Genomic DNA, 27,423 nt, shown 5'->3' on the forward strand with positions numbered 1-27,423 from the left:
TTTTATTTTTATTTTTTATGTTTTCATTGAGGCTGGGGAAGTCCCCTCTGTGTAGAGTGCTTTTTTAGGAGCACTTGACTGCGTTCGGGTTCTCCCTGGTAGTGTCAAGGTTACTTGGTTACTTAGAACTTAACTCTAGTGCATTATGTTAGTGCTTTAGATGTTTCCTTTAGGGTTCTCTTTCATGACTTATTTTTGTCGAAGCCAGGGCCTCCAGGTGGGTCATTTTGTAACGTTTCCCCCATTTACTTTAATAGATTGACACCCCCCTCGATTGATCAAAAACTCTAAAGGTTAACACTCAAAACCGTAATTTAAGAGAGATTATCATTTGATTATCGCTGCAAGCATGAATTAAGCCATTAATACAAGAATAGAATTCTTCCTTTCAGTGATTAATTATCATATGTAAATTTGAGATTGTATACAAGTGCAAACTCTCTCATCAATAAGTAATAGTCCCACCAAATATATAAACTATTTAGTTATATGAACTAAATTTTAGCAATAGTTAATTAAATCAACTAAATCTTAAACACTAAACATAACTATAACAGTGATATACATCTGGTAAATCGTTGATCTAAAATGGTCAGGTTCTCTGCAATCTTCCTCTATGTTTCATCGATTCTATTATTACGGAATTTGAGTTTTGCATCCTTGCACGACCTCTGGACATCTGACTTCATTTTGCTAACGCGACAATTAAAGTTTGTGCAGGTCCTATTCTCATAAGCTCTGAGTTCTGCATCCTTGCACGACCTCTGAACATATGACTTCATTTCGCTTACACAACAGTTAAAGTTCATGCAGCTTCGATCCTCATCAACTTTCTGTATAAGGTCATAGATTTGCAACCGCTTTTCATACAAGTCCAACACGAACATTGCCATATGCTCAAAAACCTATACCTTAAACTGGTGATCCAACAAATGATCTCTAACCTGTAACAAAAACAACAATAAAGTCATGATTTTTATGGTATGTTTACTCTTATGTACACATGCATGTCTAAATTAGGGGGTGTATTCAATCTAGATTTTAAATGATTCTATCTGACTTCTTATAATCCATGGATTCTCGAGGATTATGTAGAATCCATGGATTGTTTTAATTCTATATGGATTTAAAGAGATTCTAATCTATTTTATCAGCAAGATTTGTTTGGATTTTAATAAACAAAACTATGCCTATGCCCATCTATCTATCTAAGCAATGAAACAAATTCTAACACTTTTTTAAGGCAAATTGTAAATCTCAAACAAATGTATGCTAATTCAAAATATTTGCCTCATTCAAAATGTAAAGATAGCAAGTTCTGAGGAAACAAAATCCAAAAACAAAAATTAGCAGGTGATTTCTATGTACTATATAAGATATGATTTCTTTACTTGGTACAGATTTATTTTCAATGAATATATATTTACAGTTTTGCTCCATCCAATTATCACCACAGTAGCAAATGATTTCAGTCACACTAAGGACAACAGTGAGATGGAAATGCATTTAAAAGAACTCATCAAGATATGAAGACAGCAAGTTCTGAAGGGGGAAAAAAAAAGCAGGTGATTTCTTTAGCTTCTCTCCATTTCTCCTCCAGACCAAAGTATGTGTGTTCAGCTTCTGCAGTTTCATCAGATGACATCTCAATTGCTTAATGTCTAACTGTCTGATCGGTTTTTGCGTGAACATCTTAGCTCCTTCCTCAAAGCACCTATATATTTCATAATATTAATGACATTAACCTCTATGTAACAAAACAAAGACCAAAGGAAAACGAGCATAATTCAACAACTATTAACAATATTTACTTGTTAATCCGATTCAGTATGCTTTCAGAAGACATAATCACCAGTGGAACCTCCTTCATGACTAATGTATTTTTACCAAACTCAATTTTACAGTTACATTTTTCCTTTTGTTTGCTTATACTATAGGATCAAACCCCTGGCCTACCTTTAAACCATGTACCATACTCCCTTTAAAAGGTCACAAAACTGTTCAGAAGCACCAACTATGGTCCAATACAAATCATCAAGAGCATTCTATAGCTTCACATAAAGTAAGAGAACTAGAGACTATACACAAAGAAAACAGAGTAAAAATAGAGGCATTCATTGTTTATTGCATGAGATTGACAGAAACCAGACAGAAAGAAAACAGTCTTCAGCTTATGCAGAAAGAGAGCAAATATGTTACCTTTGCAAGAGAAATTCTTGAGCAGCTTTTCGATAAGTTTTCTATCAATACCAGCCTTAGTCCTCGCAATCTCAGTTCCTTTCTATTTTACCATGCATTCCTTGCTTACCTTGTTTGTTACACATGAGGGTTTTTATCCTGATGAGTATAGGTGCTGCAGTTATATGAAGTACACCCAGAATTGGGGATAACTTGGAAAGAGTTCAGAACCGAAAAGAAGATAGGCACACAAAAAATGTGTCTCATGAGTTAACTATGACAAGAGAGCATAACAATGGATTTTTCTCATAAGGTGGGAAAACAAACTGATGGACCTGCTTACTGCTCAGTCAATTCCCATTAATGCACAATACTACAACATCAATTCCTTGTAAAATTTGAATCACAGTAGTACCAGAACATTCAACTCCTATGAACATACATATGGACGTGACAAATTTTGCCTCCATCAATTTTTCTTTCCCTAGATCAAACCCCATGCCCTAATCCATGATCATCTCCATTCTATTTCTCAACATATTCCATATAATCATCTGAAAACACCCATCCACTTTGCATAACAACTCAACTTCTACTTGGCCAGAAACAGCCAACTTCTGCTGCTGCTTTTTCATTACCCACAAATTTCTCAGAAATTATTGTAATTGATAGTTGAATGCAAAGGTAAAGCACGAAATTAACGAATACTATTCCACATTAAACAAAGATTTTATCACATATTTGAAACAGTAAAAATGTGTATATCTCCCAGCTATTTCCAACTTTTTTTTTTTTTCAAACACAGGATCATGTAAACTGTGAGAGATTCTCATAAATTCTATTAAACAACCAATTCTAGAATACAACAATAGAGTCTCAGCTCCAGTTTTACCCGTAAGCAATGGAATTAGCCAAACCAATCAAAGAAGCAGCCTTTTCTGGGTCGAATCTGATGAGCTGTTCTGGTGCATCCCTGTTTGTCTGCAAATTCCCTTGATTTCTCAATCCGCATTAGGTTAGGATAAGTCACTATTAGACAACAAGTCCTTCCCAGCAGTCTTCCCCAAATTCTATGAAGAGTTCGTCACATCCAGAATGTCATCCACAACTTGAAACAACAGCCCAATGTACCTCGCAGAACTCCGAGTGTTTTGATTTCCAAATCCAACCCGCCTCTGAAAATTGTTGGACTGCAAGTCCCATCAGGTCAAGGTCAGTTCATTCTCAGTTCATATTCTACTATTTGAGGTCGTTTCATCAGGATGAGAGAAAAAAAAAAAAAAAGACGTGAATGGTTTCTGATAGGGCTTGGTATTTATACCAAACACCTTAGAATCCTCCACAATCCACCATTTAATAAAATTATTGAAAATCAATGAGTTTTTGAATACCACTAGATTTAGAAGGACTTTTAAAAATCTTAATTGAATACTACTAGATTTTAAAAGACTTTTTAAAATCTTGATATTCATTTTTAAAATCCAAAACAATCTCACAGAATCCTAATTGAATACACCCCCCTTAGTGTAAGATTTTAGGATTTTAGAGGGAATTAGAAATATTATTTAAATAATTAGACAAAATAGTTATTTTCTTCATTAATGTAAAGCATTTTAATTAAAGATAGTAAATGTTTTACCCAATATGATATGATAGAAGAAAAGATTAGAACTCTAGAAAAATACCTAAGAATACCCAACAAGCTTATGGATCTCCCTAGAGTATAACCAGATTTATAGAGATCTGCGAAGGAATAGATTTCCTGAAAAACATAAATTATAAAACAAATTGTTAAGTAGTTCACCATCTCATAAAAAAAAAAAGTAAAAAAAAAATATATAAAAAAAACTAACAATTAGATATAAACATAAATGAATACCTAACCAATGACCAAAATGAAAAATAGGTAAATGGGTACGCCAAATGTCACCATCAATCCTATGTTCTCCTTATAGGGGAGGATGGAAGGAAGTTGATGAGTGATCAATGCCCATGGGTACTCATTTGTCATCAATAGCTAAAACATAAGTAAATGCAGATACAACTGTGAAGTGGTTTTTTTTTTAATTAATACCTCATGTTTTTCTCGATATATGTACATCTGGTTGATCATTGATCCAGTGGTATTGAAGCCTAGGTCAAGCATTACAGTGCCAGTGCCATGTACCTCTTCATCTTGACCTTCTAAGGCCAAAGAAAAATTCATGATTCTCTGATACTTTGAGATCAAAACCCTAATCAATAGTTTGAGCAGTACAAATAATTGACAAATATTTTGGTCCTATTTATACAAGAAATAGAGGTTCTAGTCTTCAAAAATGAATTGACTTTCTCTTTTTGATATTTGGGTTTAGTGCATGGATCTTATGTCAGAGTGTTAGGTGCTTTGTACCTTGGGCTAATTTGTAAATAAATATATAAAGAAATATATCATATTTTCAAGAGAATAATGAAAAATTCAATGCTGAAATAACAAATAAAGAAAGTTGAATGAGAAAAAGAAGCAAGATATATAAATTCCCTTTCATTTGAGAAATTAGAGCATATATTAGTAGAAAACTAGTTTGCATCTTATGCGTCAATAAGTAAACCATACAAATTCTATATTATCAATAGTGTTGATGTTTTCTACTCATATGGTGAGTTAAGTAAATATAGGTACACAACAATCACAAAAGAATGTGGTCGGGCATAATCGACAAATACTTTAGGTTTTATTTATACAAAAAAAAACAGAGGGTTCTAGTCTTTTACAATAGATTGACTTTGTCTAGAAATTAGAATTTAATACATCAATCTTATGCCCGAGCGGCAAGTGTTGTGTCCTTTGGGGCTGATTGTAAAAAAATCTAAAAATAAATATATCGTATTTCCAAGAGAAAATGGAAGATTTAATGCTGAATAACATAAAAAGAAGGTTGAATGAGAAATAGAAGCAAGATATGTGATTTTGCTTTATTTTGTTTGAGAAACATTAATTAACGTGAGTGTATATAGGTATGAATCTAGTTTGGATCATTCGTAAAAACAATTAGAGTAACAACAGTTCATCATCTCACCAATCATGCATGATGTTTTCTACTAATCGATATAGCTGGTTAAGTAAACATATAGTAGCTTTAACTTGCACGTGATTGCACATGCAACGAATGCCATTGGAGAATAATAAAAAAAATAAAAAAAGGAAAAATAGGAAGAAGTGTGCATATTGACGAATTATCATATACTAAGGTTCTAAAAATCGCTAGACGCTAGTCTTCTGGCCAGGCGGTTTTATATTTTTAAATTTTTATAACATATAGTTATATAAAATTTAAATTTTTCAATATTACTTACTAATTTTAGATCCATATCACAGCAACAGGCAATCCATTGTCTCAAATCATGTAATAGAAATATATTTTTTTGGATTAATTTCAGTTTACCTCCTCCAACTTTGGGGCAATCTTCATGTTAGTCCCTATTCTTCTAATTTCATCAAGATTACCCCTGTACTCTCAATTTTAATTAGCCGTGTCCAATTCTCGAACCTCTATCCAAATCTTCAGTCAACTGATGACGTGGCAAAGACAGAGTTGCTAAATTCCTAAAGTGCCCCTCGTCAAACCTAAATGAATTTTTTTTTTTTTTCAAATATCCACCATTTCTCAGTTCTTCAATTCTTCTACGACTCGCTAGTTCTTCAGTTCTTCAGTTTTCGACGGGTCTCTCAGAGTCAATCCCAGTATGTTTACAAGATTGGGTTTCCCTTTTTTCCATTTTCGCCGTTGAAAATGGAATTGAGAAAATGGCGAGTTTTTCACCCAGTGAGATTGGCTTCTTCACCTTCTTCAAGTCGTTGTAAATCTTCAACGCCTTAGATTTCGTCTTCACGAACCCGTTTTCTTGTATTGGCTTCTGATGGATTTTGGGTCGAGTTGATAAGACACTGGTCTGGATGGGTTTGAGCCTCGGCATGCTGTAGCATGAAGACGACGACCTCGATCTTGACCCGTACATGGAGTCTGACTCCGGCAAAGAAAACCCAGTTCCGTGACAACGCTAGAAGTAGCACGCAATTTAACCCTGCAAAATGTAGTTGTCAGTATAGAATAAGTAGGGATCGTTCTAGCCGGAGATTGAGGGTACACTTGTAATTGCATAAACAAGTAAAGAATTAATAAAAGTATAAAATATTATTTACAAAAATAAAATAAAGAATAGAAATATACAAGTTAACGTAAAGAGGGGGGATTTAGAATTAAAATTAAAAATTAAAATAAATGAAATAAAGAAAATGTAAAAACACATGTACAAGGGTGGAACGCAAGGACCAAAGATCAAAACCATATCCATATGCAAGAAATCCGATTACAAATCCTATAGTTGATTTTCTATGTCATGAGAAAGAAGTTGACCATGTGAAACGTTAATAAGCAAACGATTTCCCATATTTTACTTTCCTTCAATAATTGATCTAAGTGAAAGCACCTAAATCAATCCTATTGAACATGCAATCATAGTCTAGAAAGCTAGCTACTCAAGAACACATTCAACGCATGAAGAACAAAAAAAGGTTGTCAACCAAAGTGCACAACCTAGTATGAAAAAGTCCATCTATTTGCAATCCTCCTTAATTGATTTCGACTTTTGTCCAAAGCCTTTACTACTTATGATTTAGGTTCACAAAACTATTAGGTGAATTGTTTACCTAAATCTAGCTCCAATTACATGCATATATCCTAAGTTGGCCACACCAAAGAACATAAACATGCAAAAGTTTTCTGTAATCCAAAATCAATCAAGCAATCTCACATAAGCAACTTAGAAATCAACATAAAGAAATCACAACTTTATTTCAAAACATATAAACGGGCTTTAAACTTTCCCCATAACGTCATGTTAACTAGAATTCATAACTCTACGAATCAAACAAAGGAAAACAAAAGAAAGTATGAAATACACCGTGAAAGATGGATGACAAAGCCTTGAGACGAAGAACTTAAAGATCCTTGAAAGCAAGCAATCTTCTAGGGACGACACAAGGGTGGATGGCGGCTAGGATCTTGATGTATTGCATGACTTCTTCTCCTCCTTGGTTGAGACGCAGAGCTTCTGAAGACTAGAGAATGGAGAGAATTTTTTGTGTTTAGAATTGTGGGAGAAGTGGTGTGTGAGGTGGTGTTGTCTTTGGCTTGAAGAATTGCTGCTATTTATAGTGAAATCCTCATCTCTTGTGACTCTTGTGATGCAATTATGGCCAATCATCTAGAGGTGATTTCTCCTCCAAATTTCCTTGATTTTCTCATGATAGAGTCTTGAATTTTCTGATCTCTTTTCCCCTTAATGACTCATGGTATATTCCTTGAATAGTGACCATATACATCCCTTATTCCTCTCCTTTGAATTGCACTAATTTCTTGCAACATTTGTGCTCACAATGAACTCCTATAATCAAGAAAAATCAGAAATTAATTGGAGTCTATAATCAATAAGAAATAAGATAATTAGGAATAAATATTGACTATGAACACTCCCCTTTTATCTCCACGAAATAAGAAGAATTTATGTGAATGAAAACTCCTTGATTTCCTCCTTATTTTCGTGCTTCATCTTATCCTTCATGTTTCCTTGATTTCATCACTCAAGAGTTCTCAATGGGATGGACTCCTAAATTCCCTCTTTAAAACAAGAAAATCAGAAATAGGAAAGTTCAAAGGAAGAAAGTTCCCTAAAACAAAATAGGAAATATTTCCTAAAATGAAAGAGGAAAGTTTCTAAAATGACTTATCCTTCATTTACGCTCATTTATGCTCTTTTTTACCACTTTTCTCCGATGTACCTAGAAAATAGAAACTAAATTAAAAATGATTAAGTAAAGGAAATAACTAAGCAAAATATGAGGAGTTAAATATTAAAATGTTGCATTAAAATGCTCCTATCATTCCGCAACTCAAAGAGCTGGAGCTCAAATTCAAGAACCTTATTTCAAAATCAGCCGTTGAATTTCTTCGAACCACGACTTTCTCTGCAGATGCAGCTTTCTTCTCCATCCATTTCTTTATCAAGCAGGCTCGCCAGAGACTCAAGATTTCGTCCTCTGCTTTGACGGGCGTTAATAGAGAGAATACTGCATTGTTTTGAGGGTTTGTTGTTTAAGGAAACGTCTTCCTTTGCTTGTTCATCTACAGTTTGTTTCAATGTGATTCAAATCACATTTCTCCTGGCTACGGGGGTTCACAATTTAGGTAAAGATTTAAGATTTTTTCTCTTGGGTTTTGTTCATTTTCAATTGTGTTTGTTTTGTTATTCTCAAGTTTCATGCTTTGTGGGTTTGAATATGAGATTTTGGAAATTGGGTTTTGTCTATGTTCAATCTATCTGGCTTCAATGAAGTTTTGGATATTTGATAATTGAGAGGTGGTTAGATTCATTATATTCTTGCTTCATTTAAATCAATTGGGGTTTGTGTTCCTATTAGTTTCTGCAAAAAGTTAGGATTTTGGGTTGATTGGTAATGGGGTATTTGGAACTAAGTTTTGTTAAAGTGAAATGGATGGATTAACTCTGATCTTGTATAGATTGTTATAGCAGAAATGGGGGGACTAACTCTGATCTTGTATAGATTGTTATGGCTGTTTCTGCTTCTGCAGATTCTCAAAACGATAATAGATGCAGATTGAAGAACTGAGAAAATAAGAGAAAAATATCTTTAAAGTAGAGACTTTTCCTACCTTATTGACGTGTTATTAGAGGCAGGTTTTTATAGTCGGGGAGTAGAAATGGACTGTGCTACCTGGTGCATGCTTTCAAGAATGCCCTATGAGCCTTCATGTGTTTGAGAGCCTAGAGAAGAAGTTTGGTGATTAGATGTCTTGGAATAGGTCAGACCGGAGGCTTTTGTTTGATTGAATGAATGATGGGCTAATAGAGATTCTCCAGCCATCTATGGGTGAACCCATATAGACAAAGCCTGTCTCTAGAAGGATTAGAACCCAGTCTGGTCAGGAGTTGATAGAGGAAGATCTGTGGATGTTTCTTGTTAATCAAGAGAAGGGAGGAAGGGAAGCAAGAAAGAACTTGGAAGAGAAGCTGCTGAGAAGTGGAATCGGGAATTTAGATTTAGGAGATGACATTGATTTTATTGGTAGAGAAGTAGAGAGATTGTTGATTGATGGATGGGCTTGTAGAAGAGTTTGTTAGCAACTTAGCACAGAGAGTTTGAAACTGTCGTTAATTTTTGTTTTTCGGATTTTTTTTCTTTTAAAAGAGAGTTACAAAAAAAAAATAGAGTTAATTACAGTTTACCCTCCTGAGATTTGGGAGTGTCATCATTTCACCCCCTCTACTTTCAATTTTAACTTTTTACCCCCTAAACTTTCCAATTTCAATCAGCCGTGTCCAATTTCTCCTATTCCGTCCAAATTGGACATTAAGTCTGACTCTTGAGGGCTAAAATGGTAATTTCAACATAAAAAAATAAAAATAATTTTTTTTTTCTGTTTCTTCGTTTTTTTTTGTCTTACCCTATACACCACAAGTTATAATAGGTTTATAAAAACAAAAAAAATACTGTAGGTGGTTGAAAGCCGCTCGCTGGTCTACGATATTTGTGATATATCTCCGATAAAGTGAATAATTTAGGATATATCCCTAATAAAGTGAAGAAATATCTGTAAAAAATAATTTTACACTTTATCTGTAAATAAATATCTGTAAAAAATGATTTTACACAGATATTTCTTCACGTTATTGGGGATGTACAAATATTTCTTCACTTTATTGGGGATATATCCTAGAATTCTTCAATTTATTGGAGATATATCACAAATATGTAGACCAAAAATGATTTTACACAGATATTTCTTCACTTTATTGGGGATATACAGATATTTATTTACAGATAAAGTGTAAAATTATTTTTTACAAATATTTCTTCACTTTATTGGGGATATATCCTAAAATTCTTTACTTTATCGGAGATATATCATAAATATCGTAGACCAGCGAGCGGCTTTCAACCACCTAGAGTATTTTTTTTGTTTTTATAAACCTATTATAACATGTGGTGTATAGGTTGAAGACCAAAAAAACAAAAAAAGAAAAAAAAAACTCTTTTAAAAAAAAAAAACGAAAGGAACAGAAAAAAAAACTAAAAAACAGAAAAAAATAATAATAATTTTTTTTTATTTTTTTATAATTTTTTTAGGGCTAAAGTCTGTTTAGTCCTTGTACTATGTCTCTCTCATCGTTTCAGTCCCTGACATTCCAATTTAATCTGAAAAGTCCCTGAGGTCTCAATTTCAGTCTAATAGGTCATTTCCGCGGGAAATTAGGAATTGGTCTTGGGTGAAATGTCCAATATACCCCTCAGTTATTTTTTTTTCTTCTTTTTTTTCCTTTTTAATTCATTTTTTTCCTTTTTTTCTTTTTCCTTTTTAATTTCTTTTTTCTTTTTTCTTTTTTCTTTTTCCTTTTTAATTTCATTTTTCCTTTTTTTATTTTTATTTTTTTCCTTTTTCCATTTTAATTTCTTTTTTTTCTTTTTTCTTTTCCCTTTTAATTTCTTTTTTTTGTTTTTCCTTTTTAATTTGTTTTTTCTTTTTTTTTCTTTTTTCTTTTTTAATTTCTTTTTTTTTCCTTTTTAATTTCTTTTTTTCCTTTTTTCTTTTTCATTTCTTTTTTTCTTTTTAATTTCTTTTTTTCCTTTTTTATTTTTCCTTTTTAATTTCTTTTTTGCTATTTCTTCTTTTTTTTCTTGTTCCTTTTTAATTTTTTTTCCTTTTTAAGTTCTTTTTTCTTTTTCGTTTTGCCTACTTTCTACTTCCTCAACTCACCAATCTCATTCCGATCAAACTCCACAACCCATTTGTTTCCCAATCAACTCGGAAATTCGCCGCTAAACCACTCCCCTCTTGTTTTCACAGCTTACTTCTCTCTCTCCCACTCAAATCCCACTTTCTCTCTCCACATCAAGCCTCAATTTGGAAACTTTTCACTAAAAATTACCATTTTTTAACTTTTCACTGAAAACTACCATTTTTTCAAACTCTGAGGTTTTTGGGTCTTGCTCAAAATCGTGATTTGGATTTTGGGTTTGGTTGAAATGGTGGTTTTTGATGGCCAAGTTGACAAAAACCAGAAGTGAAGAAGAAGAATAGTGATGGAAAAGAAAAATGGCCGCTGGTGTGAAGAACAAGAATTGGGGTTTCGGGTTGATCTGGATTGGTTCGCCGACGTGGCGCTACTGATGCAGTAGAATACGATGATCATTAAAAAGGAAAAAGAAAAAAGAAAAAAAAAAGGAAAAAAGAAAAATAAAAAAAGGAAAAAAGAAATTAAAAAGAAAGAAGAAATTAAAATAGAAAAAGGAAAAAAATAAAAATAAAAGGAAAAAGAAAAAAAAAGAAATTAAAAAGGAAAAAGAAAAAAGAAAAAAAAGAAATTAAAATGGAAAAAGGAAAAAATAAAAATAAAAAAAGGAAAAATGAAATTAAAAAGGAAAAAGAAAAAAGAAAAAAAAGAAATTAAAAAGGAAAAAGAAAAAAATAAATTAAAAAGGAAAAAAAAAGAAATAAAGAAATAACTGAGGGGTATATTAGACATTTCACCCTAGACCAATTCATAATTTCCCGCGGAAAGGACCTATTAGACAGAAATTGAGACATCAGGGACTGTTCAGATTAAATTGGAATGTCAGGGATTGAAACGATGAGAGAGGCATAGTACAAGGATTGAAACGATGAGAGAGGCATATTAAACAGACTTTAGCCCATTTTTTTATGTTGAAATGACCATTTTAGCGCTCAAGGGTCAGACTTAACGTCCAATTTGGACGGAATAGGAGAAATTGGACACGGCTGATTGAAATTGAAAAGTTTAGGGGGTAAAGAGTCAAAATTGAAAATAGAGGGGATGAAATGATGACACCCCCAAACCTCACGGGGGTAAACTGTAATTAACCCAAAAAAATATTAGTTTTTTTTTTTTTTCATTTAGGTTTGACGAGGGGCACTTTAGGAATTTAGCAACTCTGTCTTCTGCCATGTCATCAGTTGACGGAAGATTTGGATGGAGGTTCGAGAATTGGACACGGCTGATTAAAATTGAGAGTGCAGGGGTAATCTTGATGAAATTAGAAGAATAGGGACTAACATGAAGATTGCCCCAAAGTTAAACTGAAATTAATCCTTTTTTTTTTGTTGAAATGGGTTTAGTGTGGCTGCCCTCAAGTCTTGATTTATGAAACTGCAGAAATATAGAATAACTAAAAATAGAAAGCATAAAACTTTTTGTTGCAAATAATTATACACATGCTGCCCTACTCATTCATTGAATAGTGTGTATTAAAAAGCTTAATATTTCGCCTCATTCGAATATCACTTTCTATTCTCATGAGCCACCTCCTTACTACTATACATACAAAATCCTGTTGCCAATTCAAAACCTTAAACTATCTCTTAATTTCTTAGCTACCAAAACAGAAAGCTTTAAACTTTTCGCAGAAAATAGCTACACATTCATCAATTCCTGCTTTCAATTCAAACTTAAGATTCCACCACATTATCTTACTCATATTTCTCAGTAACTAAAACCAAAAGAACCTACATTTGGAGCTCGTCGAATTATGTGAAATGACTTGATACACATTTATGCAAGCGTACGTATCATTGTCAAAATAGGAAAATATTATGTCCAAAGTTATCGTACCATGGGGATTAGTGGCTAATCCACAGTCCTTGGGTAATCGGAAATAAAGACACTTAGCAAACAAAAGAAAAAGAAAAAGAAGAACGAAAAATAAAAATGCTACTCTAAGGCACCAAGCCTTAGCAATGCTCGGCTTTGGTTTGCACCGAAGCCTAATCAAAGCCACGAGCCTAGTGATGACAATTTACAATGAAGTAGAAAGTGTCACTGAACATGTAATTTGCATTTCTAATAACTAAAGTGCAAGAATTTAAATGGAAACTTTAACTAACAACTAAATTAAATAAAGGAAAGAAAAATAAAAAATGAATATAAACATGGGATTGGTAGTTAGGAATGAATCCTAACCCTAATTCAATGCTCTAGATACTAATTTAATTGACATGCAATTTACTAAAGATGGTAGAAGTCATACCCAAGGCTTTTCAAGGCTCAAGGGCCGAAATTCCCTTTCATCGTATTCCTACTCCAGTTCAAGAGTCGTAGGAACTCACTTGGCATGAATTAGAGCCAATCAAGTGTCACTAACTCACATCAAGAGGCCTAGAGATCGAAGAATTAGGCAACCAAACTCACCATAACCGTGATCAAGCTAATCATGTAGTGAACCATGCTTGTACTTCCCATGATTATTAAATCAGGGTCCTAGCTCTAAAATCTAAGGATGTCATCCCCTAATTTTTAATCTAGAAATATTAAAACACATACCTAAGAGTTGTCCTAAGCATGCATTCTAACCAATTATCACAAAACACAAGCATCAAATGATTACCAAATTTCATATATAAATTAAATTAAGCATCTATTACATCAAATTTGGGCTAGGGCACACAACCCTAACCCCCAACAAAGTCTACTCACTAATCATAATCATGAACATCAAAATAACAAAATTCAAAGAGTAATGAGTAGTGAAGTGTAAGAGAAAACAAAGATAGTCACAATTAGCTAGGAGCCTAGGACGCTAACATGACTAGCTTTGAATTAAAACTCCTACAAATACCCAAATCTTGAATCTTGTAGAGGTTGAAGTCCTTGATGAGTTCTTGAAGCTTTGTGTGAAATCTCCTTCAAATCCCAATATAAAATCATAGAAAACATGAAAAATGGAAGGGGAGGTGGGAGAAAGCTCCCCAAATTCAGCCAAAAGGCCTAAATACCCCATTGGATTCAAGGGTCAAGATTAAACTTGTACCATAGATCCAAGGGCTCAAAAACAAGGAGCAAATGGGTAAAATGAAAAGACTAAAATAACCTAATAAAAATGTAGAGAATTAGAAGTTTAGAAAACATTTTGAAAAATTTAAATAAACTGAAGGGTAAAAGTGTAAGAAAGTGTGTGTCTAATGTGAACACAAATAAATATCTCCATACATGTGTGATATGTGTGAGGTTTGTGGTGTGATGCCCCGGAAATTCGTATTTATTTTCCGAAGAATTTCCGGAATCTAAATTATGGTTATTGGACGGTTTCGTGGCTCGTTGATGGAGTGGAAGTGTTTCGGATGAAATTTTATTCGGAAAGTATGACTTTAGGGGGTTGCAAAGGTTGACTTTTTATTCGTTGTGTTTCTCTGAAAACTTCCTTCATGAAAGTTGTAGAGCGCGTCGATACGAGTTCGTGGACATGCGGTACGCGTCAATCGGAGTTCGTATGAAGAAGTTATGGCTTTCGGAAAAAGTTTCCGTTTTAGTATATATAAATAGGAATTTTCCGAAAATCATTTCATAAATTCAGATTTCTATTTCCGGAAAGTTTCTTCTCTCTCTCTTTTCTCTCGGTCGACGCCTTCAGTATCTGAGTTTTTCTTCTGACCCGACCCGAACCCGGTCGACCCGACCCGGCTTTTCCGACGAACTCCGGCGGTCTCCAGCGATGAAACTTTCCAGATCAGCTCGTCTCCTTGTTCTGGTCGTTCCTCTGGCATCCTCTAGCAGCGATTCTCGGTGGTGGCGGCGCTAGAAGGCGGCGAAGTTTGAGGAAATCGGACCCGATCGGTTCTCCGATCTCCGACGTCGGTGAAGCTTCAAATCGGGCTTGGGGAGCTCAGAGTAGCCTCTTGGATCGATTTGTGGTGGTTGTTTGGATCGATTCATGTGAAACTTGGTTCAACTCGGATTGAACAGTAATCCACGGCTTGCGAGGTAGTTTTCGACTCTTTATGCTTAGTTTCTGACTTCGTGCTAGTTATGAAAGTGGTTAAGCATGCTGAGATGAACATCTTTGATGTTGGAAGTTTTGTGAAATATTGAGTTTTGGCCGGCGACGGTGCGCCACCGCCTGTGGCGGCATTCCGGCCATGTAAGGGACTGTTTCTGGTATTATATATCTTCTACTCGTCTATACGAGCGTTTCGATATATAATACGCAATTTTTCGGAGTTCGTATGAATTTGTTAGGTTTTTTACTTGCATACCGGTTGTTTTATTCGATCCGTGAGGATCTGAGCGTCCGATCGACTTGTGGTTTGGACACATCGATCGTGGGAGTATTCCAGAGACTTTGGGAGGTCGCGGATGTGGTTTTGCCTCGATTGGCGCCACTTTGGGGATTTTGGTTCGATTTAGGGTTTCGAACATTATTCCTTGTGTTTCATTGACTGAATCAAGGCTGTACTTCCTTAGGTGCTTGACAGAGAGCGTTCTGTAAGTAGTCTAGTGGTGTGAAGACGCAGTAGGAATTTCGAGGTGAGTAATCTCACAAGGTTCATTTACGAACAGAATTACCTTTATTGTTTCAGAGTTATTGATTTAACTGCAAACTATAGTTGGTATTAGTAGGCATTCCTGAGCGGATGACTATGTATATATATATTTACGTGAAATATATATGTTTTGGTGGGTTTGTGGATTTATGAAAACAATATGCATGAATGATGCTTTTTATTGTTTTGGGTGTGGCTTTTCGGAAAACAAATGATTGTGGAATTGTTGATTTGATTTGTTTTGAAAAGCATTGAGATTTGTGTACGTATGAAAACAATATGCATGAATGATGCTTTTTATTGTTTTGTGTTGTGGCTTTTCGGAAAACAAATGATTGTGGAATTGTTGATTCGATTTGTTTTGAAAAGCATTGAGATTTGTGTATGAAAACAATATGCATGATTATGCTCATTTATTGTTTTGTGTTATGGCTTTTCGGAAAACAATGATTATGGAAATGTTGATTTCGATTGTTTTGAAAAGCGTTGAGATTTGTGTAACATTTTGGGTCCAGTGCAACTCGTTTAATGTTTTATTCCAAGGGACTGAAAAGTTCGAGGAATGAAGGTCTATGACATTGGGCAGAATATCAGGTAATCACGTCTTTGGCCGGACGAGTGGTTACGTTTAAGTTAGAGCTCTAGTCTGTCTACCATATAAGTGATTCATGGGGTAACGGAAATTGGTTATTGATAACTCATGACATTACGTGTTTTTAGGGAACAAGTGTGAGTTGCTTCCTTATTAACGGTTTTTTGGGGGACAAGGTGCAAGTTGTTTCCTTATTAACGATTTGATAGAATTCAAGTGTGAGTTGTTTTCTATGGTACGATTTTGGTACAATTGATAGAAATCAAGGAGTGAGTTGCTTTCTATGTTATATTGATAGAATTCAAGTATGAGTTGTTTTCTATGGTACGATTTTGGTACAATTGATAGAAACCAAGGGGTGAGTTGTTTTCTATGTTATATTTGATAGAAGTCAAGGTATGAGTTGCTTTCTATGGTACGTTTGATAGAATTCAAGGTGTGAGTTGTTTTCTATGTTATATTTGATAGAAACCAAGGAGTGTGTTGCTTTCTATGTTTCGTTTTAAAAGAAACCAAGGTGTAAGTTGCTTTCTTTTATTTTGATTTGAAAGGAAATTAAGGGTGGGTTGTTCTCCTTTATTTCGTGTTTTAAGGGATCAAAGCGTGATTTGGTTTCTCAATTGAAACGTCCGGGTTTTATCCAGTGGTTTTGTGTGAGTTGTTTTGAGTTACTCATACGGGCTTGCAAAAGCTTACCAGGTTTGTTGTGTGACAACCCGGTGCACTATTCAAACGGTGTAGGGGTTAATCCTGCAGGTCAGGGTAATTGTGGCTGAAGCTGAGGTAGCTGGTTGGCAACAGAACAGGTAGGAAGCAAATTTGGTTGGCTTTGCAATTGTTATGACTTCCGCTATGTAGTAAACTCTGATGAGCATTTACGTTTTATTTTGTTGTTGACAATTTAATTCGTAAGCTTATGTAATATATGACTCTGTGGGAGGGTCAATATTGACATAGTGGGTTCAAGGCATCAATACGTATGTAGTTTAAAGGGAAAAAGTTTCCAGGTACTTGGTATTGATGGTTGAAAGATCACGCATGTATAATTATGGGATTATATATCGATTTTTATTTGTGTTAAAAATCAAGGGCGTGACATGTGGTCCACTAATTATTATTGTCATTACATCCATATTGAATTTGAAATTTGAATGCAAAGATGTAATACGAATGAGCTTGGGTCTTTACTTGGGGAGAGGATCCTCTCCTGAGCATTTTATTTACCTGAGCTGCCTGAGCTTTTCAGGAGATTGAGACATATGGCAATATCAGATCTAATGGTCTACAATACATCTAAAATTGTTTCCATCTCTTTGGAGATGTTTCCATCACTTGTAAGTTTTATCTTCTACCCAATCCCAATCTGTTGTTCTCTCTCTACCCCTTTCTTCTTTCTTCTTTCTTTCTCATTCTCTGCCGATCTATCATGTTGACCCATTTCTAGAGCCCTATGACCCATTCTTTCTCATTCTTATCCAAAATCAAGTGCGGTTTGTAATAAAGAGATAGTAGGTTTTTTTTTTTTTTTTTTTTTTTTTTGTAGTGTTATTGGTTTTGGTACTTGACTTTGCTTTGCTTTTGAGAAAGATGAACGATAAGTGGAGGTTCAATTGGTTTAGAGACCTTTTGGGGGTTGTGGGTGTGGTGGTTGTGTGGTTTCTGTTTCAGAATCTGAGCTTGTGTTGATCTTTGAATGATGAAGGTAATGAAATTTGAGTTACTGGGTTTTTAGTGTGTTGGGTTTGTTGCTTTGGTTCTTGGGAAAGTGAAGGAAAATGCTTAAAGTTTTTGTCTCTGTTCTGGACCAAATTTGTGCATTTCTTGATTTTACATCCAAACTAGTTCCACTTCGGTTCAAAATTATTTTGGTCTTTGTTAAGTTCTTGATTCATCCTTCTGAGATATATAGAAAATTTATAGGTTTAATTTATTTCTTGGTTTTACTGTCATTTTATGAATCTTCCTTTGGGTTTGTTTCCTACTCTTGATTGGCAATATTATAGACCGAGATAAACTGGATTGGAAACGGACGGGCGACGAATCGGTTTCACCACTGAGAGATGGTAAACTCATAATTAGATGGGAAGTGTTCTAGTGAACTCTCATATTCTTCATCTGCATAAATTACCCATTCTTCTAATCAGATATCATGGAAAGATCTATACGCTTCAGAGGATGATAAAAGGAAAACTAAACAAATCATTACCAAGTTGTTGCATAAGATGAGAAATCAGAGGTGAAATAAAGCAGGATTAGAACTGATATTGAAGTCTGAGACCCAGCTTGGGTTGTGAGAGTGGAGAACAGAAAGAAAAGAACATAAGAGAGAGAGAAGAAAGAACATGGAGGAAAATAAAGGAAACAAAAAGATAAATTGTGGACCGTTAGATGTAACAATGGACACGTGTCGTCATCTAATAAAAAGCTCAGGCAGCTCAGGTAAATAAAATGCTCAGGAGAGGATCCTCCACTTGTGTGCTTCTTTGGTCTTGGACCTTGGACTTCTTGCTAATGGATCGGATTGACTTGGTTGACCCGATGGTCAACAAGTTGACTTTTCGTCCTTTGGTCGGAAGTTGATTTTTTTGCTCGAATTCGCCATTTCTTTCGTCTTTTTCCTTTCTTGACTATAATTTCCTACAAATAAAGAAAACAAAGTAATACTATGAAATAATGCTTGAGTATTCGCTAATTTCAAGATAATTATGGCTAGAGACACACGTAAATTGCGTGTGAATCAATGCTTTTGCTCCTGGCAGATCAATTGTAGATAATATCCTTATAGCTCATGAGTTTTTCTTTGGTTTTAATAAGTCTAAAGCCAGAAATGGTGCCATGGCTTTAAAATTGGATCTTGAAAAAGCCTACGACTATCTGGATTGGAATTATATAAGAAGTGTTCTGTCTCGTTTTGGTTTCAACCCTCGATGGGTTAGCTTAAACATGGAGTGTTTTCTTAAGTTTCCTTTTCTCTTTTAATTAATGGGAAACAGGAAAGAAAGTTCTTCGCCCCTTTTAGAGGAATTAGACTAGGGGATCCTTTGTCCCCTTATCTTTTCATTTTGTGTACGGAATCTGATTAGACACTTGAATAAGTCCTCTTCTTGGTTTAAAAATCATGTTGGTATGCTTTCCTCGCCCAAAGGTATTAGAATTTCAAACCTCATGTTTGCTGATGGTTGTTTAATTTTTGGCAGAGCCTCTTCTATTGCGGCTAGGAATATTGAATCTAATCATTCAATGGCTTGGAAATGTGTTCTTGATTCTCATGAGCTTATTTTTCAATGTATGCGCTGGATAATTGGATCAGGTAAGGATGTTAAATTCTGGACTTTTAACTGGTGTTTGATTTTCCTTTATACCATCTTTTAGATGATAATACCAAGGTTATTGTTGATTTGAATGAATCTGTAAGTGACATCACTTAAGGATGGAAAATGGAACTTGGATAAGCTAGCCCTTTTTCTGGATCATATATAATTGATCATATTATTAGCATTCCTATCCCGATCTTTGAGTTTAAAGACGAATTTATTTGGGGTCCTATAGCAGGTGGAGTTTTCTCCATAAGGTTGCTACTTGATTCCAATGCAATTCCTATCCCAATCTTCTTGATACAGCAAGATTCTCCAATCTCTCTGAATGGATCCTCTATCCTTATGATAAGGAGTTGGCCTCAACTATTGAAGATTGTATTTTGATTTGCTGGCAAATTTGGGGGGCGAGAAACAACTTAATCTTCAACAACTCTCATGCTTCCCCAAATAATATCATTCTTGCTGCGGCCTCAGTTGGTTCCAACTACAGAAAAAATGATCAACCTGCTGTAAAGTTAAGCTCTTCCTTGGACGTCTCTATTTTGTGGAGACCTCCTCTGGTTGGTTTCTTTAAGCTCAATTTTGATAGTTCAGATCAGGATCGCAACAAAGCTGCTGCTGGTTTCATTATCAAGGATTCTAATGGTAGTCTGTTCCTTGCTAGTGCCCGAAAACTTGGTATTTCTTCGGTTCCTGTTGCCGAAGGTAGTACTCTTAAAAATAGTCTAATCCAGGCGCTTCGTTAAAACATCTCTAGAATTCAAGTTGAGGGAGCGAGACTCGCTTCTCATTATCAACTGCATAAACAAGTCTTTTTTCCCTTCCTGGAAGATCAGATCTTTGGTCTATGACATAATCTATCTTGCCTCGAAGTTCAATATCATTTCTTTCTCTCATGTCTTTCACGAGGCCAATTTTGTTGCAGATGCCATCACTTCGATGGGTCATTCTCTCTCCAATCCCAAAATTTGGTTCAATTTTATTCCCACTGCGGCCTCGTCTGCCTTACACTTAGATATTGTTACCCTTGGTTGTCCAAGGGGTTTTGTGTTGTAATTTTTATTTTCTCCTCAAAAAGAAAAAAAAAAGGAGATGGCTTATTGATACGAGAAAAATTACAAACGGTATGTTGAACAATAATTTTTCAAACACGCCAATAAAGGATATTAGTTACAAAAATCTCTCTTTAAAATGTTGAATCATTAAATTAAGGATTAAATTCAGTTTAGTCCCTTGAACTTTAGGGCTAAAATCAGTTTGGTCTCTCTTTCTGAAAATCGATCTCGATGGTCCCTATACTCTTAAATAACATCACCCGAGTCCAAAATTTGAGTTTGACTCCAAAAGTGACGTCAGCTGTTGACTTGGAGCTGACATAGGACCCCACTTTTCAGCATTTAACCCTCATTTGGACGAAATATCCAAACTACCCCTTATTACCTTTGACTCAGCCTTTGACCCCATACTCTTTTCCTCATCTCTCCTCTTCCTCTTCTTCTTGTTCTTCTCAATCCATCTCTCCGACCCAATTTCCATCTTCAAATCCCAATCCCAAACCCTAATCAAAGCCCCAAAACCCAAGAGCTCATCTCTCTCTCTCTTCACCTCCACCATGAACTCAACCAAAATTTACATCCCAGAAATTAAAAATCAAAATCAAATCCCAGCAGTGGCTCGCTCAACATCGACGTCGAGGACCTCGGCACTTCCTCCTACTACTCCATCGCCGCCGCGTCTCCTCCTCGCCGCTGACCCCAACTGCAGCACCGGCGTCGGTGTCGTGACCTTCGCCAACAAGTTCCCCGGAGTCTTCGCGGCCACATGTCTCTCCCTGTCCGACGCCCTCAACGCCCAGCTCCAACGTCCTCCCGTCTCCGGCATGTCCACGGTGTCGCAATCCGCCATCGAGATCGTCGACACGTGGCTCAACACTCCCCTCAAAGCGCCATGTCCTACGTCGAGGTCGAAACCTTGGCCAGAAATTGGAGCTGATTCTGATTTGAAGGAGTGCTCTTGTTCCATCTGCTATTTGGTGAAGAATAGGAATTTGAATCCGATTGATATAATTTCGGGTCGTTCAATGAAGATACTGAGTTCTTTATCAAGTGGGATGGGAAATGGGATATGTTCTTTGATGAAGATCTCGAGGTTGCGAACAAGGCTATTGATCAAGAAATTGGAGAATGGGGGTAAGTGAGTGACTGGTGATTATGTCTATCAATCATGTACTCTCACAAATAAGATGGCCCCTGCTCTCTGCAAATAGGTGTTATCCTCCCTCCCTCATTCTTATTTGCTTCAATTCTTGTTTTAGGGTTTTGGATTGAATCCCAAATCTGTGTATGTGATTGGGAGCAGTTTGGAAAATTGGATTTTGTCTAGGTTGAGCTCAGTTTGATATCATGGGTATGGGATTTTGTCGGAAGTTGATGAGGTCGAGGAGGGTATGGAGTGGGGCGGTGGCGGTGGCGGTCGTGCTCTGTGTTGGGGTGGTCGGTTGGAATTGTAGGTGTAGAGAGAAGAGAGGAGTGTGATTAGAAGAAAAACGAAGGCGAGGTGGTCGGAGGAAGGCGTAGGGGAGGATCTGGATTAGGTGGACGATCAGGTCTGGGGATTGAATTGAAAAAGGAGGAGGAGCTTGACACATTCGATACTAGTTTTGATCGAATTGAAGAAGAAGGTTCAAAGGAAAAATGTCCGTTTTACCCTTCTTGAAGGGTCAAATACTGAAAAGTGGGGCCCTATGTCTGCTCCACGTCAGCAGCTGACGTCACTTTTAGAGTCAAACTCAAATTTTGGACTCGGGTGATGTCATTTGAGAGTATAGGGACCATCGAGATCGATTTTCAGAAAGAGGGACCAAACTGATTTTAGCCCTAAAGTTCAAGGAACTAAACTAAATTTAATCCTTAAATTAATACAAACAGTATAGTTTCTTTTAAATATATAATTATAATTAATTTGCTCTTACCATGATTTGATTCCAATCAGCTAAGGGCACGTTTACTTACTTGGAATGGGAATGAATGATTACGGGGTAAAAACATTCTTGCGTTTACTAACACATAAAGGAATCAGAATGATTCTGGGTAAAAGAATTCCTGCGTTTACTAACACGTGAAGGAATCGGAATGGATGTAGGTCCACCTTCTTATCAGGAATCGATTCCTGAATACTCAGGAATTTGATTACGAAGGGGGAAGATGGGTTTAGGAATCAATCATCTAGAATCAATACCGATTCCTTTCTTCTCCCATTCCACTTGTCTCCGATTCATGATTATTTTCTATTCCAATTAAGTAAACGTGCCATAAGTTCTTGTAGATATGAGATGATTACATAATTTATTAGTTCATTAGCTTTGATTTGTCAAACTTGTCTGTTGGGACCCCTGCAGACCTAAGGCCTCGTTTGGTTTGCGGAATGGAAAGGTGGGGAATGGAAACCTAGCATTTTCATTTCCTGTGTTTGGCAAACCCAAGAAAAGGAACAACTTTCCTGCATGAAAGGAAAATATGGGGAAATTGGATCCTCCCACATCCCATGGGATTCATTTTCCCTCATACTTTCCCGGCATTAATTGCACATTAATTGCTTACTTTAAAGATCATTTTAATGGTTGTTATTACCAAATTATCCAAGAACCTTTTTAATCTTGAATTGTTTATGTTTTGTTAATAAGGACATTATTGGAAAATTGATATTACCTACTTTCCTATTGATGCACAAACCAAACATCGGAAAGGAAGGTAAAATACATTTTCCGATTACTTTTTTTGGTGTTGCCAAACATTGGTAGGGAAACTAGTGGAAAATTTACTCTCTCATGTTCATGGGAAAGACTAAGGAACCAATTTCCTTTCCGGCAACCAAACGAGGCCTAAAAAAGTGAATTTGGACGCAGGAATAAATACACATGGTGGGGGCAACAAAAGTATTTATGAACATAAAAAAGACAAATAATCACAAATTGTTATAAATATTATATATATGTGGCTGTCCACTGTAAATACTCATTAGTTATGTCCTTATGATGTAAACATTACTCCTATATAAAGGGGTCTAATGAGAATGAAATACACACTTCTACCTCCTCCTACATTTTGTTTCTCTATTCTATCTCTCTCTTATTCTCTAGTTTATAACACGTTATCAGCACGAATTTGCTCTTATTTTTTTTCTTCTTCTTCTTTGAACTCCATGATGATCCGCAAGCTTTATGGTGCAACATAGTTGCTTATGACCAAGGCTAATGATCTATGAGTTTTTCTTCTTTCTCTCCTAGATGAATATCAATTTTCTTTATGCGATCATTTACATGTATTTGTATGTATCTTTTATATAATATAATTGTTGAAAATTTATATTTCATATACGACAATGAGAACTACATGTTCCATTGCTCAAGACTCGAGTCCTCTGACCGAGTAGTCTTAGAACCTATGGTTCTATAGACATCACACAAATGTTTTTCTTGTGTGTTCCCTATGGGATCCATTGTTCATATTTATGAACTCTTCGAAACCTTTGTTTCGTATATGAATTTTTCATAGAACATATTGTTCTAATAATTATGGATCCTAATATATCTCATCTTTTCTCTTTATAGAAAGATGACGCATCTAACAAAATTGGACTATGATCCTCTTAAAATTTCTGGCAAGAACTATTTGATGTTGAAATTCACCTTATGGCTAAAAACCTTGGAAATGCCATCAAAGTTGACAATAAGTCATCTATGCAAGATCCCGCCAAGCCTATGATTTTCTTGCGTTATCATATTGATAAGATCCTAAAAGATGATTACCTTACGGTGAAATATCCACTTGAGATTTGGCAAGCATTGGCTGATCAATTTGCTCACCAGAAAACCATTGTTCTATCTAGAGCACGATATGAATGGAAGCATTTTGCGCCTTCAGAACTTTAAATCTGTCACTGATTTTCAATTCCGCTATACATATGATTATCTCCCAACTAAAATTATGTGGAGAATCTGTCAGTGAAGATAACAAGCTCAAAGTCTCTGATTTTTTTTGTGGACAATGGAAAACATATTGATTACATGATCAGCGGCGGTTTTTCTTGACACCGATAAATTTTAAGCCTATGTTTAGGCGTTTTTTTTGTCTCTATTTATTTTGTTTAGTCATTTTAAGCCTATGTTCTAGCACTGATTAAACATAATTATGTTTCATTATCTTTATCTGTTTAATCACATTTATTATGTTTAAATTACCTTTATTACAATTCTTTCATAACTGAATTTGTCATGAGAATTTGTTGCAAAAGTTACAATTATCATGATAACGTTTTCAATTACCATTATCTGGTAGTTATTGTTATAAGTAACTCATTTTATTATCAATTTTATTACCATTCTCCGGTAATTATTGTTATAAGTAACTCATTCTATTACCATTATTTGATACTTACCATAGTTATTTATATTAATGTCTTATGATTATTTTTGTCATATCTACCTCATATGATTATGTCGTTTGTGAAAAAATAACAAAATTATTTTCTATCACTAGGACTTGAATCCAGGTCTTTTTGGATGCAAACCAAATATATTAACCAACTAGACTACACCAAATTTATGATTATTTTGTTATAATGTTATATTAATGCATATTTCAATTACTGACTCTAAATGAATCTGCCTCTATTTTCACATATGGTACTCACATATTGGTATCAAAAATATTAATTATATTTCCTACAGAATCGAGGTATGTATTTTTCATGAGTTTGACGACTTCAATTTAATTTCCTCTTATTATCTTATCTAATAATTTGATATAAAATTGTCAATTTATAATGAGATCGAAACTACATGTTTCTTGATTCAATTTCATGAGGACTTAAAATTCCTCCACTGATTGTTATACAATCAAATAGATCGAAACATCTTGTTTCTTGATCTCCAATTATGTTAGGACCTTTGTCCCTTCTCTTTATGAGTACATGTGAACCTTTGTTCACTCCACTCTTAGAACATGCTTCTAATTGTGAAGACTCAAACCAAATGTTTTGAGTATGAGGGCTATGATCCCTAAATCTATTATTTATTGGAGGATATGCTTATACTCATATGGACTACTGTCCCAGACTCAAATTTGAGTATATAATTTTGACATTTGTTTTCAGTGTCAAACAATAATATGAACCACGTGTTCATTAATAAATTCATTTTGAACCATGAATGTTCATGATAAATATAATGACAAACATAGTTGTCTTGCATGCATATAATGCAACTATGGACATGATCCATTGCAATTGTTGATAATTTTTCACAATTGATGCTTCCAAAAGCTAAGGTAACAATCATCTCAAGAGTTGCAAATCTTGATTGATGGCCGGCTCCAACTGAGCTCGTATTATGTTACCTATGTGGAATACCATTGCATATATTAGGTGATGAAAGTTTCACCTACATTAAGTTGTATTAATCAACTATGAGTATACTACTGTATACTATATCATGAATTAAAAATTTCATTGAGCCAAATAAATTTATTTTGGCGTGACTAATGTGTCATTACTATGTCATGTAGACTCATCTATATACATACTCTACATTATTGTATAATACAACACTAATTGCAAACTTTCCTAACGAGGAAGTTATAATTTATCGCATATCTGTGAGTTGTCACTTTAATAAGACAATTCTCCCGTCATTAGGGGGAGAAATATTATGAAAAACGATATGAATTGGTGTGTGATATTTATCCACCATGTCTTATTATTATCTTAAGAAAAAGTCTTAATCAATTATGAGAAATTGAGAAAGTGACACTTATTAAAGACAAGTTTTTGACCTAAAAATTGGTTTGGGCTCGCCACCCACCAATGGATTTCCAATCCAAATTTTTTTTTTGCCCGCATATTTTGCGAATGGTCAAACTAGATGGTCTTCCCGCCGTTAGGGGGAGGAAACACTATTGTAACGGCGTGCATTATGTGGGATATATCCACCAATTCCAATGTTTTAATCTCCCTATAAGGTTATACAAGCCCTATAACGCTCTTCATGAGGTTATACAAAGATCCACATTCTTTAATTAATTTGTCCTTGAGAGACAACAAATGCCCTAAAAGAGGCATGGGTACCTGATATGAATAAGCTTATTATAGCTAATGCATGCATATATTTTGAATGTGTGATAGATCTCTAATTGATGATCATTGATGATATCTCATCTGTAGTTGCAACTAAATATCATCAAGGGCTATATACTACCACGTTTCATTGTGTCGACAAATCATACTATTGGCCAAATTAGAAAAAGGCAATTTCAATGATTTTAAATATTGTAAACGTGATGATATACTTGGACTTTATCTACCCTAAAAATAACAAAGGGTGTACTAAAGTGAATTGAAATCACTATGACACAATTCTCTTTATAGAGACATGGGCTTATCATTCTTCTCCAAGCGACAACTTTTCTATAAGTACAGTGTTATATTGACGAGAGACTTATGGCATGTTGTCTTGGCTAATATGAAGATCTTAAAGGCAAATTGCTAAAAGCAAATCCCCAAATCCTATGTGTCATTATAAGCATATTGCTTAATCAAATCCTTAATGGATTCATATTGCCAAGGGCAAGTCCATGAATGAATGAGCTTAAAGCTCACTCATGGAATCAAAAGTCTAAAGCTCATACATACTCATTCAATTATGGTCAAAGTGACTTATTGCCTCACTGAGTACTATGACAAGACTAAGAAATCGAATTCGAATCATGCTCATAATGTTGCGACATATTCTAACTTTCGCGAAGTTATGAATTTATCTAAAGCTCATATTGAGCCTATATGAAATTATCAATTACACTAATTGATATTTATGGCTAAGTATGCCATACTTAAATTTCAATGCTCGGAATATTGTATAAAGGTAAATGTGTCAATTGTTGTTCCTTTA

The 27,423-nt window shown here is 35.0% G+C and overlaps 1 protein-coding gene and 1 long non-coding RNA gene across 3 annotated transcripts; both read left to right on the forward strand.

Annotated features, from left to right (window-relative positions):
* Positions 1 to 19,106: 19,106 nt before the first annotated feature.
* Positions 19,107 to 20,539, forward strand: LOC133742057 (uncharacterized). 2 transcript variants are annotated; one of them, XR_009862337.1, is made up of 3 exons: positions 19,107 to 19,288; positions 19,362 to 19,474; positions 19,714 to 20,539. It is a non-coding gene; the product is annotated as an uncharacterized LOC133742057 (long non-coding RNA). The 2 variants fall into 2 exon arrangements; XR_009862340.1 differs by having other exon boundaries at positions 19,717 to 20,539.
* A 554-nt stretch (positions 20,540 to 21,093) lies between these two features.
* On the forward strand, positions 21,094 to 21,678 carry LOC133725804 (DNA damage-repair/toleration protein DRT102-like). Its single transcript, XM_062153183.1, has one exon. It carries the CDS (start codon positions 21,094 to 21,096, stop codon positions 21,676 to 21,678), a length of 585 nt encoding a protein of 194 aa, XP_062009167.1.
* The last annotated feature ends 5,745 nt before the right edge of the window (positions 21,679 to 27,423 follow it).

Source organism: Rosa rugosa, chromosome 1 (assembly GCF_958449725.1).
Source record: "Rosa rugosa chromosome 1, drRosRugo1.1, whole genome shotgun sequence".
In the NCBI taxonomy this organism is placed as follows: Eukaryota; Viridiplantae; Streptophyta; class Magnoliopsida; order Rosales; family Rosaceae; genus Rosa; species Rosa rugosa.